General features: G+C 52.7%; 1 protein-coding gene across 5 annotated transcripts; it reads right to left on the bottom strand.

Annotated features, from left to right (window-relative positions):
* Window positions 1–3,639: 3,639 nt before the first annotated feature.
* Trim56 (tripartite motif containing 56) lies at window positions 3,640–14,915 on the bottom strand. 5 transcript variants are annotated; one of them, XM_085682528.2, is made up of 3 exons: window positions 14,832–14,915; window positions 13,449–13,606; window positions 3,640–13,312 (listed from the first exon to the last, which is right to left on the bottom strand). In XM_085682528.2, the coding sequence occupies exons 2-3, from the start codon at window positions 13,550–13,552 to the stop codon at window positions 11,089–11,091; spliced, it is 2,328 nt and encodes a 775-aa protein (XP_085538654.2). In that variant the 5' UTR covers window positions 13,553–13,606; window positions 14,832–14,915; the 3' UTR covers window positions 3,640–11,088. The 5 variants fall into 5 exon arrangements, with proteins under 5 accessions (XP_085538654.2, XP_048289875.3, XP_048289876.3 ...); XM_048433918.3 differs by having other exon boundaries at window positions 13,449–13,577; XM_048433919.3 differs by having other exon boundaries at window positions 13,449–13,629; window positions 14,832–14,909.
* Window positions 14,916–16,621: the final 1,706 nt, after the last annotated feature.

Raw genomic sequence — 16,621 nt, 5'->3', positions numbered from 1 at the left:
GGAACTTCTCAGATCAGGTTCACGCTGGATGAAAACAGCCAGGTTGCCACAAACGCCTGATGTGTTTTCTCTGCCTGCAGATCTCTGCAGAGGACCTGCGCATGGCTGAGTCAGACTCCTTACCCTGCTAGGCATAGGAGCCTGGCCATGCCAGGCAGGCCTGGGGGTGCCAGCGAGGGCCAGGGTAGAGGGAGATGGCCTGTGTGTGTGACCTTCACTTTGAGTGGCAACATCACAGCCATGGCGTCTCTCTCTCTCTCTGAGAACGCTATTGTCTTCCTCAATCCTTCCCTTCCCTTCCCTTCCCTTCCCTTCCCTTCCCTTCCCTTCCCTTCCCTTCCCTTCCCTTCCCTTCCCCTTCCCTTCCCTTCCCTTCCCTTCCCTTCCCTTCCCTTCCCTTCCCTTCCCTTTCCTTCTTCTTTCCCTTCTCCTATTCACGTGTGTTCTTCATTTGAGAGAGCCTTGCGATGTAGCCCAGGCTGCACCTTAAACTCCATACTCCCCCAACCTCCACCTTCTAGGTGCTGCAATTACAGGCGTGACCCACCATTCTTAGCTGGGGATGCCCCCCTCACCTACCCATCCACCCCACATAGTTCATTGAACCATCCCCGTGACTCTGGAGAGGGGAAATAAATACTATTACTTCTGAACATGCAAAGATGTCTTCAGAATTGGCCCCTGAGAAAAGTCAAGCCTGATGAATTCCCTTTCCATCTCCTCAGTACAGGCAGGAAGCTGGGATCATCTGTCTAGCGTGTTCCAGGCCTGGGATGAGTCCCTCCACCCCCATCTCCTTCTATGTCTCTCCTGCTCTCTCTGGGACCCAGCCTCTCCCTGTAATGAGGCTTTTTCACCAGAGCTGTGGGCGGCAGAGGTGGCCCCCGGCTCTGGAGTGCACAGCAGGATAAATGGAGGGAGGGAGGGAGGAGGCTCGTGGCCACATGGCTTGCTGCACGAGCCCCTCGTGGGTCTGACCACAGAGGCAGGCGCTCCGCCTTGGGGTTTGAAGCTGGGAACTGGTTGTCCTCTCTGTAATCTTGGCTCACATGGACCGAGGCCGTCTCCTGTCGCCAGGCCCCCTCAGCTTGCTGCTGAGTCACGTTCCCCGGGGTTCGCCCAGGCGCCCAGGTCCGGGCTTAGTCATCGGAGAATGAATTGCAGAATTCTTCTGTAGGCTGTCACTGCGCAGTGAGGCCTTGTTCCTGAGCCAGGCCATTCGCAGCATTCCCTGCTGGGCTGTCATTCTTTCCCCTTGTTGGGGGTCCTGGCTGTGAGAACAAGACCTTAGAGAGCCTAGAGTGGGAAAGGTCTCAGAACTATCTTCCTCCACCTCCAGGTCAGACGTCCTCAAGGCCCCAATCCTCCTTTGTTCACTATCTTCCTGTCTTGTATGTGGGCGTTCCTGCATACACGTGTACCGGCGTGAGGTAGCGGAGACCAGAGGGCAGCCATGGCTGTCAGTCCTCAGGCACCATTCACCTTGGATTTTTGAGACAAGGTCTCCCATTGGCCTAAGACTCCAGAGATTCACCTCTCTAGAGCTAGGGCTGTAAGTGCTGCCACGTCTCTCTTCAAAAAGATTATATTACTTATCTAGAGTATGGGAAATGTGCGCGTGCGTGCCATGTCCATGCGTGGCCGTCAGAGGTCAACCTGAGGGAGTCACTGCTCTCCCTTCTGCCCCGTGGGTTTCAGAGATTGAACTCAGGTCGTCAGGCTTGGCAGCAGACACCTTTACCTGCTGAGCCATCCTGCTGGCTCAGTGCCTGACTTTCAGGAAGAGTTAGCTCAGAAGTGGCTCCATTTGTCCTGCAGAAGCTAGGCTGAAAGGAGATCGGGTCACAGGTGTCATTGTGTTGGTCGCTGTGGCTTCTGCAATGCCCCCAAGGAATCAGTGTGGCCATCCTGGGAGTGACCAGGCAGCCATGACAGTCTGACTCTTTCTGCCCCTTAGGTCCTGGTGTTGAACACTCTCCATGCCTGGGAACTCATCTGCCTTGGTTTGAATCTGAAATGTCTCCCACTGGCTCATGTTTTGAGATTTTATTTATTTTCAGATTTGTGTATATGGGTGTATGTGTTTGGATATGTACACTTGCATGCAGTACCCATAGAAGCCAAAAGAGGACACCAGATCCCCTGGAACTAGAGTCAAGGGAAGTTATGAGCGGGTGGGTACTGAGAACTGAATTCAGATCCCTTGCAAGAGCAGTGCATGCTCTTAACTGCTGAGCTATCTCTCCAGCTCCAAGCTTGTGTCCTTGGCTTGTGGTACTATTCTGAAGGTTATGGGGATCTTTAGGAGGTGGGGCCTGGCTGGTGAAGTATGCCACCAAGGGTGGACTTTGGAAGGTAATACCTGCCTCTGGCCCCAGTCTGTACTACTTTCTGGTCCTCTATGACATACGTTTTCCTTACACACTCCCATTGCCGTGGCAGACTGAGACCCTCTGAAACCGTGAGCGAATATGCACCGCTCCTCCATTTCTGCAGGGTTACTATATGTGTTTGTGTGTAGTGGTGTGTATATGTGGGGTGCATGTATACATGTAAGCCAGAAGTCACTGATGAGCGTCTTTCTCAATGGCTTTCTCACACTGGCACACGTGCACACACACATACACATGCTTGATTTTGTTATTTTGTGTTTGTGTGGGGGTCGGGGGTGGATACAGATGTCATGTTGGGCGTGTGAAAGCCAGAGATCCAGAGGACAACCTGCAGGACCCGTCCTTTCCTTCTGCTGTGTGGATCCGAGGGATCAAACTCAGGCCATCAGGCAGGCTCGGTGACAAGCACCCTTACCTGTTGAGCTAGCTTGTCACCGTATTTGAGAGAGGGTCTCTCATTTAGCTGGAAGCTCACTGCTTCAGCTGGGCTAGCTAACCAACGAAGTACGGGAATCTGCCTGTCTCTTACTCCCCAGCGCTCAGGATCATAGACATACATCAGCAAGCCAGGTTTTTGGAGGGTGCAGGGTTCTGAACTCAACCCCTCCTGTTTGCTTGGCAAACGTGTCACTCACAGAACCATCTCCCCAGCCCCTGTGAGGTGATTTTAGTCACAGCCCCTGTTGTGAAAAGGGAATGTCAGTTGAGCAACGGTCTCCATCAGGCTGGCCTGTGGACCATTTTCTTGACTGACAATTGATGCAGGAGGGCCCAGCCCACTATGGGTGGTACCATCTGTGGGCAGATGGGTCTGAGTTGCCTAAAAAAAGGAAGATGAGGGCCCGGAGAGGTGGCTTAGCGGTGAAGAACAGTGCTTTCCCAGAGAGCCCAGCTTCAATTCCTAGCACCCGCATGCCAGCTCACAAGCATCTGTGACTCTAGCCCCGGGGCATCTGACTTTCCAGCCTCCGAGGGCACTGCACACACGTGCTGCACAGACTTACCTGCAAGACAAATATCCACACACACATAAAAAAAATGTGTGTTTAAAAAAAGCAAACCGAGCAAGTCAGTAAGCAGCACTCCTCCATGGTCTCTGCATCAGCTCCTGCCATCAGGTTCCTGCCTTGGCTTCCCCGGCTGGAGGCTGAAATAAACCCTTTCCTCCCCAAACTGCTTTGGGGTCTTTCTCAGAGGCATGCAGAACAAACAAGGCCAGCCACACAAAACATAATTACTACAGAAATGGCTCCAGAAAACTTTATTGAGAAACAGGAAGCACGACACATGCAGTGGTAAGGCTTCACAGCATAGGCACTTGGTCCCCGGCAATGGAGAAGTGGGCAAGGCTGACTCTCAGGCCTTGTCTTCAACCCGCTCTCTCCTGGCCCCTAAGATAACGAGCTACCACTTCCTCTGGAGACACGCTGCTGTCTTCCCAAAGTTCCCGCTTCTTCTGGTCCCCTTCCCTGCGCAGGCCCACTCTCCTCTATTTGGTCACCAAGATACCTCACCGGGCATGTCAGGAGAGGAACACCTGACATCAGTGAATGGTCTCTGATCCTCTAATCCAGGTGTTTGGAAGTCCCTGAAGAGCTAATCTTTCTTCTTCCCTGATGCATTTTAATAAATTAAGTCCCCGAGTCAGTTGGCTGGGCTGATTCTGGTACCTTCTGTCCAGCCCACTTCTGAAGAGCTTCTGGGTGCTCTCGTGGGACAGCTTTGCCCCGGCTAGGGTAAGGCAGCTTTCTCCCCATTTCACAGGTCTGCACCCCTTCTCTGGTTCCCCAGTTAGAAGACTGTATCCACCCTCAACGTCCCTGCCAGCGAGAGATGGCCAGGCACCTTCACCCTGGCTCCCCTCAACCCAACTCTGCCTAGCTCAGATTCCCCAACATCACCCGTTTCTTTAAGAACATGTTTTTAAGACTTCTCTTGACGGTCAGTTCCTTTAGAATTGTGCCCATAGGGATGAAGGAAAGGACACTACTTCACAGATCGGTCTACAGTGAAAGATCACCATCTTGCGATGCCCCCTCGCCCCACATCATATTCTCTCCAGACTATACAAAGATAGGCCACACATGCAATTAAAACAAAGCAAAACAAAACAAAACAAAACTTCCCCAGAATGTCAACAGTAATTGGTCCTCAGTCAGAACAGCCAATTCCCCCCGCTAGCTTTGAGAATGGCCCTGACTCTCAGCCAACTGGGCTGTTGGTCGCTTGCGTGTCTGTGGTCACTTGTGTGTTTTGCTGAGTGGCTTGTTTATATAACTTCTGAAAACTAAAACAAATATTATCCCTAGGAGAAGGTTCACAATGTAGTCTTAGCCATACTTTCTTAGGTACGTTATTTTTTCAAACATTTATATTAAATGATGTCTATGTGTGTGGCTGTGTACACATAAGTGCAGGTGTCCTCAGAGGCCAGAAGATGGCGCTAGATCTCCTGGAGCTGGAGTTAAAGGCTGTTGTGAGCCACCTGATGTGGGTGCTGGGAATTGAACCCAGGCCCCTCTGTGAGAGCAGCAAGCACTCTTAACCACTGAGCTACCTCTACAGCCCTTATTTTGAGACCAAGTCTCATCTGTAGCTCAGGTTGGCATGATCTTCATGTTTCGGCCCTCCTAGTGTTGGGGTTAAGGTCTGTGCCTTCACGCCCAGCTCTTGGGTCTGCATGTCACAATTCTCCCATTCGGTCCTACTCCAATGAAGGACTGCAGAGTCATATGAATATAAAAAGTACAGGCAGTTTTTCTGTTTGCCTTGTCTCCCTTCCTCAAACAACATCACTTGTCCCCAGTCCATATACAACCTGGACCGTTCCAATCAGTAAAAGAATAATTGATCAAGTTGTTGCTATGTGGTTAAGGTATTGATTAAACACAAAGAACAATTCTGAGTCTGGGATGGGCTAGGACTCCCAGGTCAGTTAAGGTGTGGATTTCAACTTCCAGATGATGCTCAAGGCCACCCCTCCCACCACCCTCCATATTCTAGCATAGGTGCCTACCACACCCACCTGTTTATGAGTTTAGCATTTCCCTTCAACTTCCGAGGTCCCAGAGAAGCCTTTGGTTCTCTGTCTCTTAAGCATTTGTGAGATTCTCTTTCAGAACCAGGCGGCCCCTCCCGCCTCCTGGTACTGGGTATTGAATCCAGGACCACATGCATTCTGGGCAAACCTCTACCACTGAGCCACACCCCAGCCCTCACTGGGGGATTCTAGGCAGGTGCTCTACCACTGAGCCACACCCCAGCCCCTCACTGGGGGATTCTAGGCAGGGGCTCTACCACTGAGCCACACCCCAGCCCCTCACTGGGGGATTCTAGGCAGGTGCCCTACCACTGAGCCACACCCCAGCCCCTCACTGGGGGATTCTAGGCAGGTGCCCTACCACTGAGCCACACCCCAACCCCTCACTGGTGGATTCTAGGCAGGTGCTCTACCACTGAACCACACCCCAGCCCTCACTGGGGGATTCTAGGCAAGCTTTCTATCCCCGAGCTCCAGCCCAAGTCCTTTTTAAACTTTTTATTCTGAAACATGGTCTTGCCAAGTGACTGAGGCTGGACTTCAGTCAGTTAGCCTTCTGCCTCAACCTCCCTACTTGCTGGGACCGCCAGGCTAGGTTCATTTCTGAATTAGCCTCCTGCTCCAGGTTCCCGTGCACCTCTGCAGCACTGCACTACCCAAAACGGCACAGGAGCCCCTCCCTTACTCCTCCCTCTCCTAAAAGAAGTGGAACACCCTTTCTGATCCCTCGCTCTTCCCTCTTCTAAAAGAAACTGGACAACCCCAATTCTGTTTTGGAAGTTTTGCCTTAGGAGGCGCAACAGTGCCCCCTACTGGAGACTTCCCATCAGCCAAGATTTCTGCAGTCTGGCTTAAAAATGTGACACACAGAAACCTCGGTGCCAGAACAGTCTGATTCCCTCTCTATACGTTAATTCACTTCACAGACGGTTATTGAGACTTGCATTGGCTATCACGCTACCTCAGGACAACATACACACACACACACACACACACACACACACACACACACACACACACACACACTCTGGGCCTTCATACAACTCCTCCGATCTCACTTCGTTCTGTAGCCCCAGCATTTGGTTAGGATTGGCCGGGAGAACTGAGCAAGACTTCCCAAAAGGAACTACACGGCCATCCCCGTCACCTGTGGGGACCACCCGGCCACAAAATAACAAACCTCCGGCCTCGTTCTGTGTGCGAGAGTTACCGGAGTGCACTACCACATCTGGCCCGGATTAAGTTATTCTTAAATATTATTTGTAGTAAGTATATTTTCTTGAAGTATTCAATCATATAATGCTAACTGAAATAGAAATATGCAGATGTACCAGTTCAAAATAACTCAAAAAGATGTAACCTCCGAGATCATTGGCTATTTTAGGGATCCATTGCTGGCTGGCAGCTAGCTAGACAGTCTCACCTGTTGTTGACCCGATGCAATCAGAACGCCCCAATCAATCACTGCGCGTGCACGCACAAGGTCTAGAAGACACCAAGCGTCCTCTCCGTTACTCCCCACCTATAACTTCGAGAACCTGGAGCTAGCCCGGCAGCAGCCAATCCCCTGACTCTGTCCCTCTACCCTTATAGCTCTGGTACAGGTGGCTTTTTATATGTGTGCTGGGGATCCGAACTCAGGTCCTCATGCTTGTTTGGCAGGCGTTCTTACCCACTGAGCCGTCTCCCCAGCCACACACTCACTCTCTTCTCTCCCCTTATGACTGTATCACATACCATTTCTTTCAAACACTTCACATGGCTGCTATCCACGTAACAGACCACAATCTACTCAGCCCTCCCTTACCACGAAGTTTCCAGTTAATGGCAGTAATAGAGGCAGCTGTAAAGGTCTTTGCAAATATTTTTCTACGACTGAATTATTTTCCAGAATGTATTCCCCAAAGTGGCATGACATTTTTCCCCCAGTGCTACAGATGGAACGGAGCCACCCATTGGGGAAGTCTGGGCAGACCCTCCAACCCTCAGCCCCTGGCGGATTCTAGACAGGCTGAGATTAGTGTAGTTTTACAATCATTCAAGAAGAAAAAACAAAAATGGGGCAAATATTGCCAAATGTCTCTCCAGGAAGCATTGTTTTACAATGCCAGGAGTCTACGTGTTTCTCCAGAACACATTTCTAACCTCATCGTTGGCGCATGCCAGTGGTTTTATTCATCTTACCAGTCCTTGCTCTTAGATGCTTCCCCTGGGTGCGTGAACTAGTTCTTTTTTTTTTTTTAAACTGGGTACATTAGTGATTCAGCTTTTCCTTATCAAATCAAAAGTCCATGTTGTTTTGTAATCTTATTGGCTTTCATGTCTTCCTTTATGCTTTGGTGTGTATGAACTTCTGACTCCCCTGCCTCTACTCGATCGCTAGGATCGCAGGTTGCATACATCTCTACCTGTTTCTGTTCAGTGCTAGGGATCAAACCAGGGCTTCGCGTAGGTTAGGCACGCACTCTACCAACTGAACCTATGGCCCTGTCTGCCTTTGTTGGCGAGGGTCTCTGGAGCCTAGGCTGGCCTCCTCCTCCTGAGCCCTGGGATTACAGGCCTGTACCACCATGACAGGCTTTGAAAATCTATGTGTATTCAAAACTGATGGATCATATGGACATTGCTGAGTTCCTGCACGGGCTTCTACAAACAGGAAATATGTCCCCCAGAAAAAGACGTCCTCTCCCTACCCCTAAACTTCCCATCTGGGTTGGTTCCCAAGCCCCCTGGATCCTGCAAACACGATGTCACTGCCCTCCCCACCTTAAGTTTCTCTCCAGCTCCGGGCTAAGCATGCCCCCAACAGTGACCTCCACCATCTCCGCCCCAAAGCTGCCAGCACAGATCAAAAGGTTGGCGGTGGCTGCTGCTACCTCTGGCTGTACCCGTCTCTAGATTTTTACACCCCTGCATCTCAGCCCCCCTCCATCGTGACGTCCCAAATTCTTTTCGGCACTCCAGTCGCTTCGGTGGCGTCCCCCTCACCCCTCCCGTCGCGGTAAACCTCACTTCGCTTTGTCCACATAAAGGCTAACATTTCCGTAAAGGAATTTTACCAAGAAAGCTAGGGAAAAGCAGTAAATAAATAAGATCCTAGGAAGCATATGGAAAACATAAGAAAGGTGTTAGATTACAGAGATCTCAATTCCTATTTAAATATCGCTGATTGACTAGACTGTGTTATTCACCTTTAATATTATATATAAAGATACCCATATTTTTTGTGTATAAAACTCCACTGTTTGCATCCAAGCATCACTACTGGTTCCCCACTGAGCCCCATAAGAGCCTTAAAAGAAGTATGGTGTTTCTCTTATTCTAGAGCTAAGGAAACATGGCTGAGTCTTTATGGACCTTAGAATATGGAGACAACGTTTCTCCCTTAATCTATACCTCCCAGGCCCCAGCTCACCTGGGCAGGTGCAGAGATGGTGGGAAGGAGGTGACAGAGGCTCTGAGGGGTCATTTGTGCCTCTGCTTGGAAGGAGGTGAGGTGTGGGGGCAGCTCAGTGGGTGACTTGTGATCCTCCAGTTGTACCTTGCTGTTAGGCAAGATGGAATTCATCTTTCTTCCTGATGGTGCCTGTGATCTTGCAGCTGATGGCAGGGGAAGGGCTGGTGTGTGTATGTGTAGATCCTGTAGGTAGTCCTGTCCTTGCCAGGTACCAACTCACCATCCTTCACACTCTCGCTCTAGTCATGCCCAAAGGGCCCGTTCACAGTGCCGTCGAGATTGCCACCCTGCACCGCCTACAAGGGTGTCAGTCAGGGAGTCCTCCAGACCCACCCTTACTATCATCCAAGCGATGTCGCTGGCCAGCACATCACTCACAATGTCCGGCATCTCAGACTCCAAGGCCTGAAACTTGCTCAAGTCCTGGGTCTGTTAGTCCCTGCATCTCCTGAAGGCCCAAGACAATGGCCAGGAAGGATCTGATGTTCCCTTACCATCTTCTGACACTTCTTCTTCTTGAGGGGATGGATGATACAGGGATGGACCTTGGCCAGCCTGGCCACTCACCGAGTCACTGGGCATCCTGAGGGTGGCATTTCAGGGCAGAGTAGTATCTTTGAAAGGATTCTGCTTTCCTGTCTCAAAGAGCTTCTGGTCCTCAGACCGGAACCAGTTGATGTAGACTTGGACCATGTTGGGGGTGTCAGTGAGCTTCACCAGCAACCACAAGACCCCCACCCCATCAGGTGCTGCATCTCCATCCAGTGTGCCTTACTCAGTAACAAACGGATCTTATCATCGCGGTTTCTGAGGGTCTTGATGACATCTGAGAACTCGGAGATGTCTGGCTCGAGGGCACTGAAGGGCAGGATGATGTAGTCAGTGAGCTCCGTGGAGCACTCAAGGACGATCACAAAGTCACAGCCCTGCCGATGCACTCTTCCCCGGACAGGATCCCACAAGCGTTGATGCTGAGGATTCTCAGCCACCATCTGGAAGGGTGAATCCCTCTCACGGTGGGCATCCTTGCTGATCCAATGATCATGTGGCCAGAGATGGAGCTCTGTCCATGGGACAGCCTGGTGCCTGAGAGTTGGGAGAGTCCAGCTCTTTTACAGTCTCTGAATGTAGCCCAAAAGTATGATCCTCCTGCCTCAGCTTCCCAAGTGCTGGGATTACAGGTGTCCTGTGATGCACACCTGGCTTTAATCTCACATCTATGGCCTCTGCCTGCACTCTCTGACACCTTGAAATCTATCCCATACTTCACCAAGGGAGTCTCTTCTCCCTGATGGTGGTTAGCAGAACATGGCATCGTTATTGCCATTCTGAGACCTCTGGCCTCTTCTGACCTCATATACCCCTGTGAGAATGGCCAGCTTTCACCCCATTTCCACCATGCCCACCATGTCTTGACACAGACTGGGTTGTCCTTTGCTTGGAGAATGACATAAGTCATCTCTTTAGGCCTTGCTTTCATCTGTTCCATCTATTTTCTCCCCTAGGTAGGAGGGTAGACCTAGGGATTGACCAGGACTTCCTGCAGGCTAGACAGATCCTCTACCACTGAGCCACACTCCCAACCCCACACTGGGGGATTCTAGGCAGGGGCTCTACCACTGAGCCACACCCCAGCCCCTCACTGGGGGATTCTAGGCAGGGGCTCTACCGCTGAACCACACCCCAGCCCCTCACTGGGGGATTCTAGGCAGGGGCTCTACCACTGAACCACACCCCAGCCCCTCACTGGGGGATTCTAGGCAGGTGCTGTACCACTGAGCCACACCTCCACTCCTCATTGGTAGACTCTAGGCAGGCACTCTACTATTGAGCCCTACCACGCCCTCAGCCTCATTCGTGATTTCTAGGCAAGTGCTCTACAGAGGATTTGTGAGCCCATCCTAGGAATGGTTTTGAAGAATATAGATCAAGAATCACTTATAAATCTCAAGACACCTAAACTATACAGCAGCGCCACAGCAGCAGGAGTGACCCCAAAGGAAGCAGTTGGGTTGACTTCTGGCACCTGCTGCGTGCTCCTGAGGTTATGGTCACACCACCACCGCTCTTGCTGTCCTTTCTCCCCATACATCACAAATGGAGCAAGCATTTTGCCAGCTGGGAAAACACCCTCGGCTACATCATCTCATGGGTGCCCTCCCTCCCCACCTGCCCCCCCATCCCAGCCCTAAGCCCCTTTAACTGTCAGGAAACCTGACCCTAAACACATGGATAGTCCCGTTACTGAGGGACACCACCAGATATTTGCCGTCTACCATGGTGGTCACCCGGGGCTTTTCCAGGCCGTGATACGCTGTAAGGAAGTCACCTAGAAGTGACCCCTTGGGATCCAGGATCACCACCTTGTTCACCTCTCGAAGGGTCAAGAATATGAAGCCTTTCTTATCCACAGACACAGAACCTGGCTGGCAGCCATGTAAACCTGGGCCCTTGTATTCCCAGATCACCTGGCCTAGCCCATCACAGAAAACCACACTGTTCTGCTGCCAATCTGACCCGACGAAATCGCCCTGAGGGCTGGTGGTTAGGAACACCAGGGCCCGCTGGCCCCGGCTAGCCTTGCCGCCCGGGATAAACCGCGTAGCCAGGCTGCCTTCCTTCTTGTATACCTCCACATGGCCCGCCACACTGACGGCTACCCGGTCTCCACACGGCATCGCGGCCACAGCGTGGCTGGACTGGGTGAGGCTCAGGGATCTTCGCCATTGAACTTCTCCCTCAGGACTGACGAGATAGAGCCTGGCATTGGCGGAGAAAGCCACTGCATTCTGTAGGGCAGCCACACTGCACGGGGAGCAACCCTCGGGAACCGGCACTGTGCCCTTGTAGTCGCCATTAAGAGAGAAGCGTTTCAAGACCCTGTTCTGCTCATCCGCCACCAAGATCTCCTGTGGGCCGTAGGGACAGAGCCCGGTGATACGCGGGGAACGTTTGTCTCCAGGCATCCTCGTGGGAAAACTCCAGGAGAAAACGGGCCGAGGGAGGAGACCTGAACCTTCTAGGTTTGGCCTCAGGATGGGGCTGGGCTCCCGAGAAATGGGCTTGCCCCTCCCTTTACACTTCTTCTTCTTGTTAGATCTGTTACCCCTTTCGATTTGGACATCATCATCTTCTTGGGAGTTCTGGGCTTTGCCTTCTTTGGGAGTTGGGGCTCTATCCTTACACAGGGACTGGGCGCCAGCCTGCTTCCCTATCTTGGTTCTCTCCTCCCCTTGGCTTTGAGAGTCATCTCCTCCTGGGGTACCAGCTCCGCCTTTCTCACAGTCCTTCTGGGATTGTTTCGGCTCCTCAAAGGAGAGTCGAAGCAGGTGGCAGTTCTTGTCCTGGAGCCCAGGGTAGAGCTCCAGCTTGGGCAGCACGCAGCGGGTAGGCCCGGGTGTCCAGGGAGCGTCTTGAAGCTGGCGCAGGCGCTGTGTGATCGCTCCCTCCAGCGACAGGATCTCTGCCTCCAGACCCAGGCTGAGCACTCGGCGGGCAAAGGCAGCAGCCGCCTTGGCCACTTGCTCCTGGCCCTCTATCTTGGTCAGCCTCTCCCTGGTAGCCTCCTCAGCGGCCTCCACATGGGCCCGGAGTTGTCCCAAGACTTCTTGCTTCTGGGTCAGCAGGGCCTTGAGGATCCGTTCAGCGGCCTCTTCTACCTGCGTCCCCACACTGGCTGCCTGCTCTCGCAGCTGGGCTAAGGCTTCCTTTTCTGCTACCCGGGTGGCCTCTAGCTCCATCAGATTGCTGTCCACACCTGCCAATAACTCCTCAAGGCCGGGTTTCCGGGACCGCACTGCCTCCGCCAGGGGCAAGCAGGGGTGATCCAGATGGGGTCCCAGACGACAGTCCTTACAGAGCAGCTGGGAACACGGTTGGCACAGGAAGCAGAGGGCTTCCCCTGGGTGCTGGGGACACTGGGATGCCTGGCGCTCGCGAGCCTCTTCATCATACCACCCGGCTCTGTAGCCCACCAAGTCCACTACACGGTGCTTATGGGTCTGGCGGGAGCAGCGATGCCCGTCGGCACAGGCCTGGCATAAGTCATCTGCGCAGTCTAGGCATCGGGCGGTGGCGGGTCCCCCAGAGCTCTTACCTCCCACCAGAGGGCACAGAGCGCATGTTGGCTTCCCCGAATGCGCGTCTCCAGAAGCCCTGGCCTTGACAAGGTCCAAGAGCCCATTGACAAAGAAGTTGGTCTTGAAGGCGGCCACACCCTCGGGTGGTACAGGCACAGTCTCCCGACACTCAGGGCAGCGGACCTGGCCACCGATGTCCAGTTGGGCCAGACAGTCCTGGCAATAGGTATGTAGACATGGCAGCGTCTTGGGCAAGTGTAACTGCTCCAGGCAGATTTTACAGGCCAGGAAATCGCTGCTCAGAGCCTCCAGCAGAGTGGGGGAGGAGACTTTGGAGACCATACTATAAGGGAAGGGGCAGAGGTCAGAGGCACCCTGGCCACGCCCCCATCTCGGTGCCACGCCCCTATCTCGGTTCCCCACCCCCTTCAACCTGACCCCTCCCGTGCTCTTTGCTGGTGTCTGGTATTGGCACTCACCTGGACGGTTGGGAGATTCTGGCTTCTAGGAGGCACTGGGTACTGGGGGAAGGCTGTCTTTCTTCCACTCCGTCCTCTTTACAGCACGCACCAAATGCAAACATGCAAAAGCCGTGGGTAGGGCTGAGCCTGTGGGGAAAAATGAGACCAGGAAGCCCCTGGGTCTCAGAAGTGGAGAAATCTGTTTATTAAAATACCAGGTCACGGGCCAAAGGTAAGGGTAGCCCAAGCCCTTCCGGTCTCACGTAGCCCAGACTTGTTGTGAAACCGAGGATGACCTTAAACTTCTGAACTTCCTGCCTCCGCTTCCTGAGCCCTGGGATTATGGGTATCTGCTAACGGACCAGTTTGTGTAGCCCTAGGGATGGAATTTAGGGCTTCTTGCATGCTAGGCAAGCAGTCTAACAAGTGAGCTACACTCTCAAATTTTGGCTTGGAGCCCATGCTCCTCCTGCCTCAGCCTCCTGAGTGCTGAAATCACGGGCAAGCACCACCACGTTTGTTTTGGTTTAGGGTCTTGTTATGGTGGATACTCGGGCTCAAGGGGCAGCCCGTGAGGACACACAGAAAGAATGTCAGGTGCACAGAAGTGCCCGGCTTTTTGATGCTGGGACAAAGTCCCACAGTCTTAGTTTCCTTTGTCTGTCCATTTGTCTGGAAGGGTGTCTTGAGAGGGTGGGGGCCCTACTTCCTGCCCCAACTATTTTTGAAAGTAATTCCAGAACAAGAGGAAGACTCCAGTGGGAAAAGTTCATCTCCTTTCCTTCTACTGGACCTCGGGGTCATGGAGATACGTCCTTGACCCCCGGAGTCCTCTAATTTTACCCTTTCCTACCAAAGGCATTCTAGAAACTTCTGGAGGGAGGGCATTACAAGTCCCCAGCACGGTGGGGACTTAGGGTAAAACCTAGCCCTTAAGAGGCTGAGGCAGGAAGACTGCCACAAATTCGAGGCTAGCCTTGGTTACAAGGAAGTTTCAGAACAGCTTAGGGCTACAGTAGTTAAGTTCTGGCTGAGCCTGAGTTACGGAGTGAGACCCAGCCTTAAAAAAGAGAGACAGAAAGATAAACAAATAAGATTGATTGATCGATTGCACTCTCCCCGTTTCCCCCAGGGTTGGGAAAGGAAGCTGGTGGGGGGGGGGCAGGACGGGGTGTGGTTGTCTGTTCTCAGGGAAGGTAGGACTCCCAACACGGTGGGAGGGTGAGGGACAGGGCCTGCCACCTGGTTAGTCCTCTCGGGCCTTCCAGGTCCCTTCTGCCCTCTCTCCCCTCCCTTTCTTTTCCTCTCCCGGGCTTTCTCACTTCCCTCCCCTTCCCTCTCTCCCCTCCCCCCAACCTCGTCTCTCTGGGTCCCGGCTCTTACGCCCCCATCTCTCCTTACCCAGTCACAGCTGACCTTGGACTCTCGCAGCAGGGTCCGAGGAGCCCCGAAAGCCCGCTACCGCCGGCTCTCGACTACCTGCCAGAGAAACAAAACTGAAAGTAGTCGCACTGTGGTGCAACTTCCGTCCCCGGCCCGGGACAGCCACTCCGGGGCACAAGCCCCGCCTTCCTCCCCACCTCACCCTGGAACGCTCCCTTCCTGGCCGGCCGGGTTGGTAGCACGGGGACCCTCTTCCAGAAGGAAGGGATGGGGGCCACAGGCCAGGGCGCCCGATGGCCCAGCCCCAAGCTGTCAGTGTGTGTGTGTGTGTGTGTGTGTGTGTGTGTGTGTCTGTGTGTGTCTGTGTGTGTGTGTGTGTGTGTGTGTGTTGCAAACAAGACACCGCTCCAGGGTAGGTTCTCTAAGCGTGTTTATTGGGTCAGGATGTTTATGTGTGGGAAGGAATGACAGATGGGTGATCGGGCCAGTGGGCGGGGCTCCTCCGTTGCTCGGTCGCTAACCACAGTTGAAGCTGTGAGCCCCAGATAAGAACACCATTTCCAGGGCTTAGCGCAGGCTTCTTGGAGGAGGCTCTATCTAGAGATATGTTTGAGGGGATCCCAGGGAAAGGGCTTTCTGAGAGCAACAGGTGTTGGGGGGGAAGGTGCAGGGGGACCGGAGAAGTGGTAGGGACGGCTGTAATCCTAGCACTTGGGAGGTGGAGGCAGGAAGATCAGAAGTTTGATGCCAACCTCAGCTTCTCAGGAAGTTTAAGGGCCTGTGGGAGCCACTGGAGCCCCTGGGAGGAGAGAAGGCTCACCCAGCCCCACCCCCCAAGTGTCTGTAGAATGATGAGTGTGAAGGGGACGTTGTGATCCACGGCAGATGAGGTTGTAGAGGGAGGGTCTGACATGTGATGCCACAGGCCAGGTAGTCCATCAGAACAGGACGGGAGATCATTCTGGTGGTACCTGATTTAAGACGATTCACCTCGACAATCTTCCTACTTTCATTTCCCCTTCCAATGTTCTGCTTCGTGGTTAAAACTGTACTTCTGTTGGTTTATTTTTATCTCTTTATTTAGACAAGGTCTTGCTGTGTAGCCTAGGCTAGCCTCAAATTCAAGATACTTCTGCCTCAGCCTCCTAAATGCTGGCGTTACAGGTATCACCACACTGCACCTTTGAATTTTGATACTCAGACTCAAAAAATAAATGCACACACACACACACACACACACACACACACACACACACAGAGGCAAAATTATTCTAAGGGGAAGGCCTGGAGAAGTCAGACAGCACAGAAAGAAAAAGGAAATTAAGGGTATATGGGGGTGGACTGGGGACGTGGCTCAGTTGGTAGCGAGCCCTTGGGAAGCCCTGGCTTCCATTCCCAGCACTTGGGAGGTGGAGGCTGGAAGGTCAGGAGTTCAAAGCCATGCTCAGTATACAGCAAGTGCCAGAAAATAAAGGGGCTTGCCACCAAGTCTCAGGATCTGTGTTCGATTCCCAGAACCCACATGGTATAAGGAGGGAATTGACTCTCATAAGCTGTTCCTAGATCTCCACACCTAGGCCACAATACTTGTGTGTGCACATATTAATAATCAAATTAAACTTTTAAAATGTGTTAATATAGCAATGAACTTGGCTTAAGGCCTAAAATATAGAACTCAGTAGAGCCTTTCTCCTCTCCCAACCAGCCTGTAATTGTCAGAAGTCATAGCAGGGCCTTGTACTGTAAGTTAGATCTTAGTCCCTTGTGCAAGCCTTGTGAGCCATGGCTTACCTTGTAGCTCTTTTCTT

The sequence above is a fragment of the Myodes glareolus genome, chromosome 2, assembly GCF_982192425.1.
Source record: "Myodes glareolus chromosome 2, mMyoGla1.1, whole genome shotgun sequence".
In the NCBI taxonomy this organism is placed as follows: domain Eukaryota; kingdom Metazoa; phylum Chordata; class Mammalia; order Rodentia; family Cricetidae; genus Myodes; species Myodes glareolus.
This window is presented reverse-complemented; position numbering and strand designations above follow the sequence as displayed.

Excerpts from the sequence above, each read along its gene's own strand:
- Trim56 (XM_085682528.2), bottom strand. The coding sequence starts at position 13,552 with ATGTTTGCATTTGGTGCGTGCTGTAAAGAGGACGGAGTGGAAGAAAGA. Across the intron at positions 13,313-13,448 it reads AGAATCTCCCAACCGTCCAG|TATGGTCTCCAAAGTCTCCT; the intron begins GTGAGTGCCAAT and ends CTTCCCTTATAG.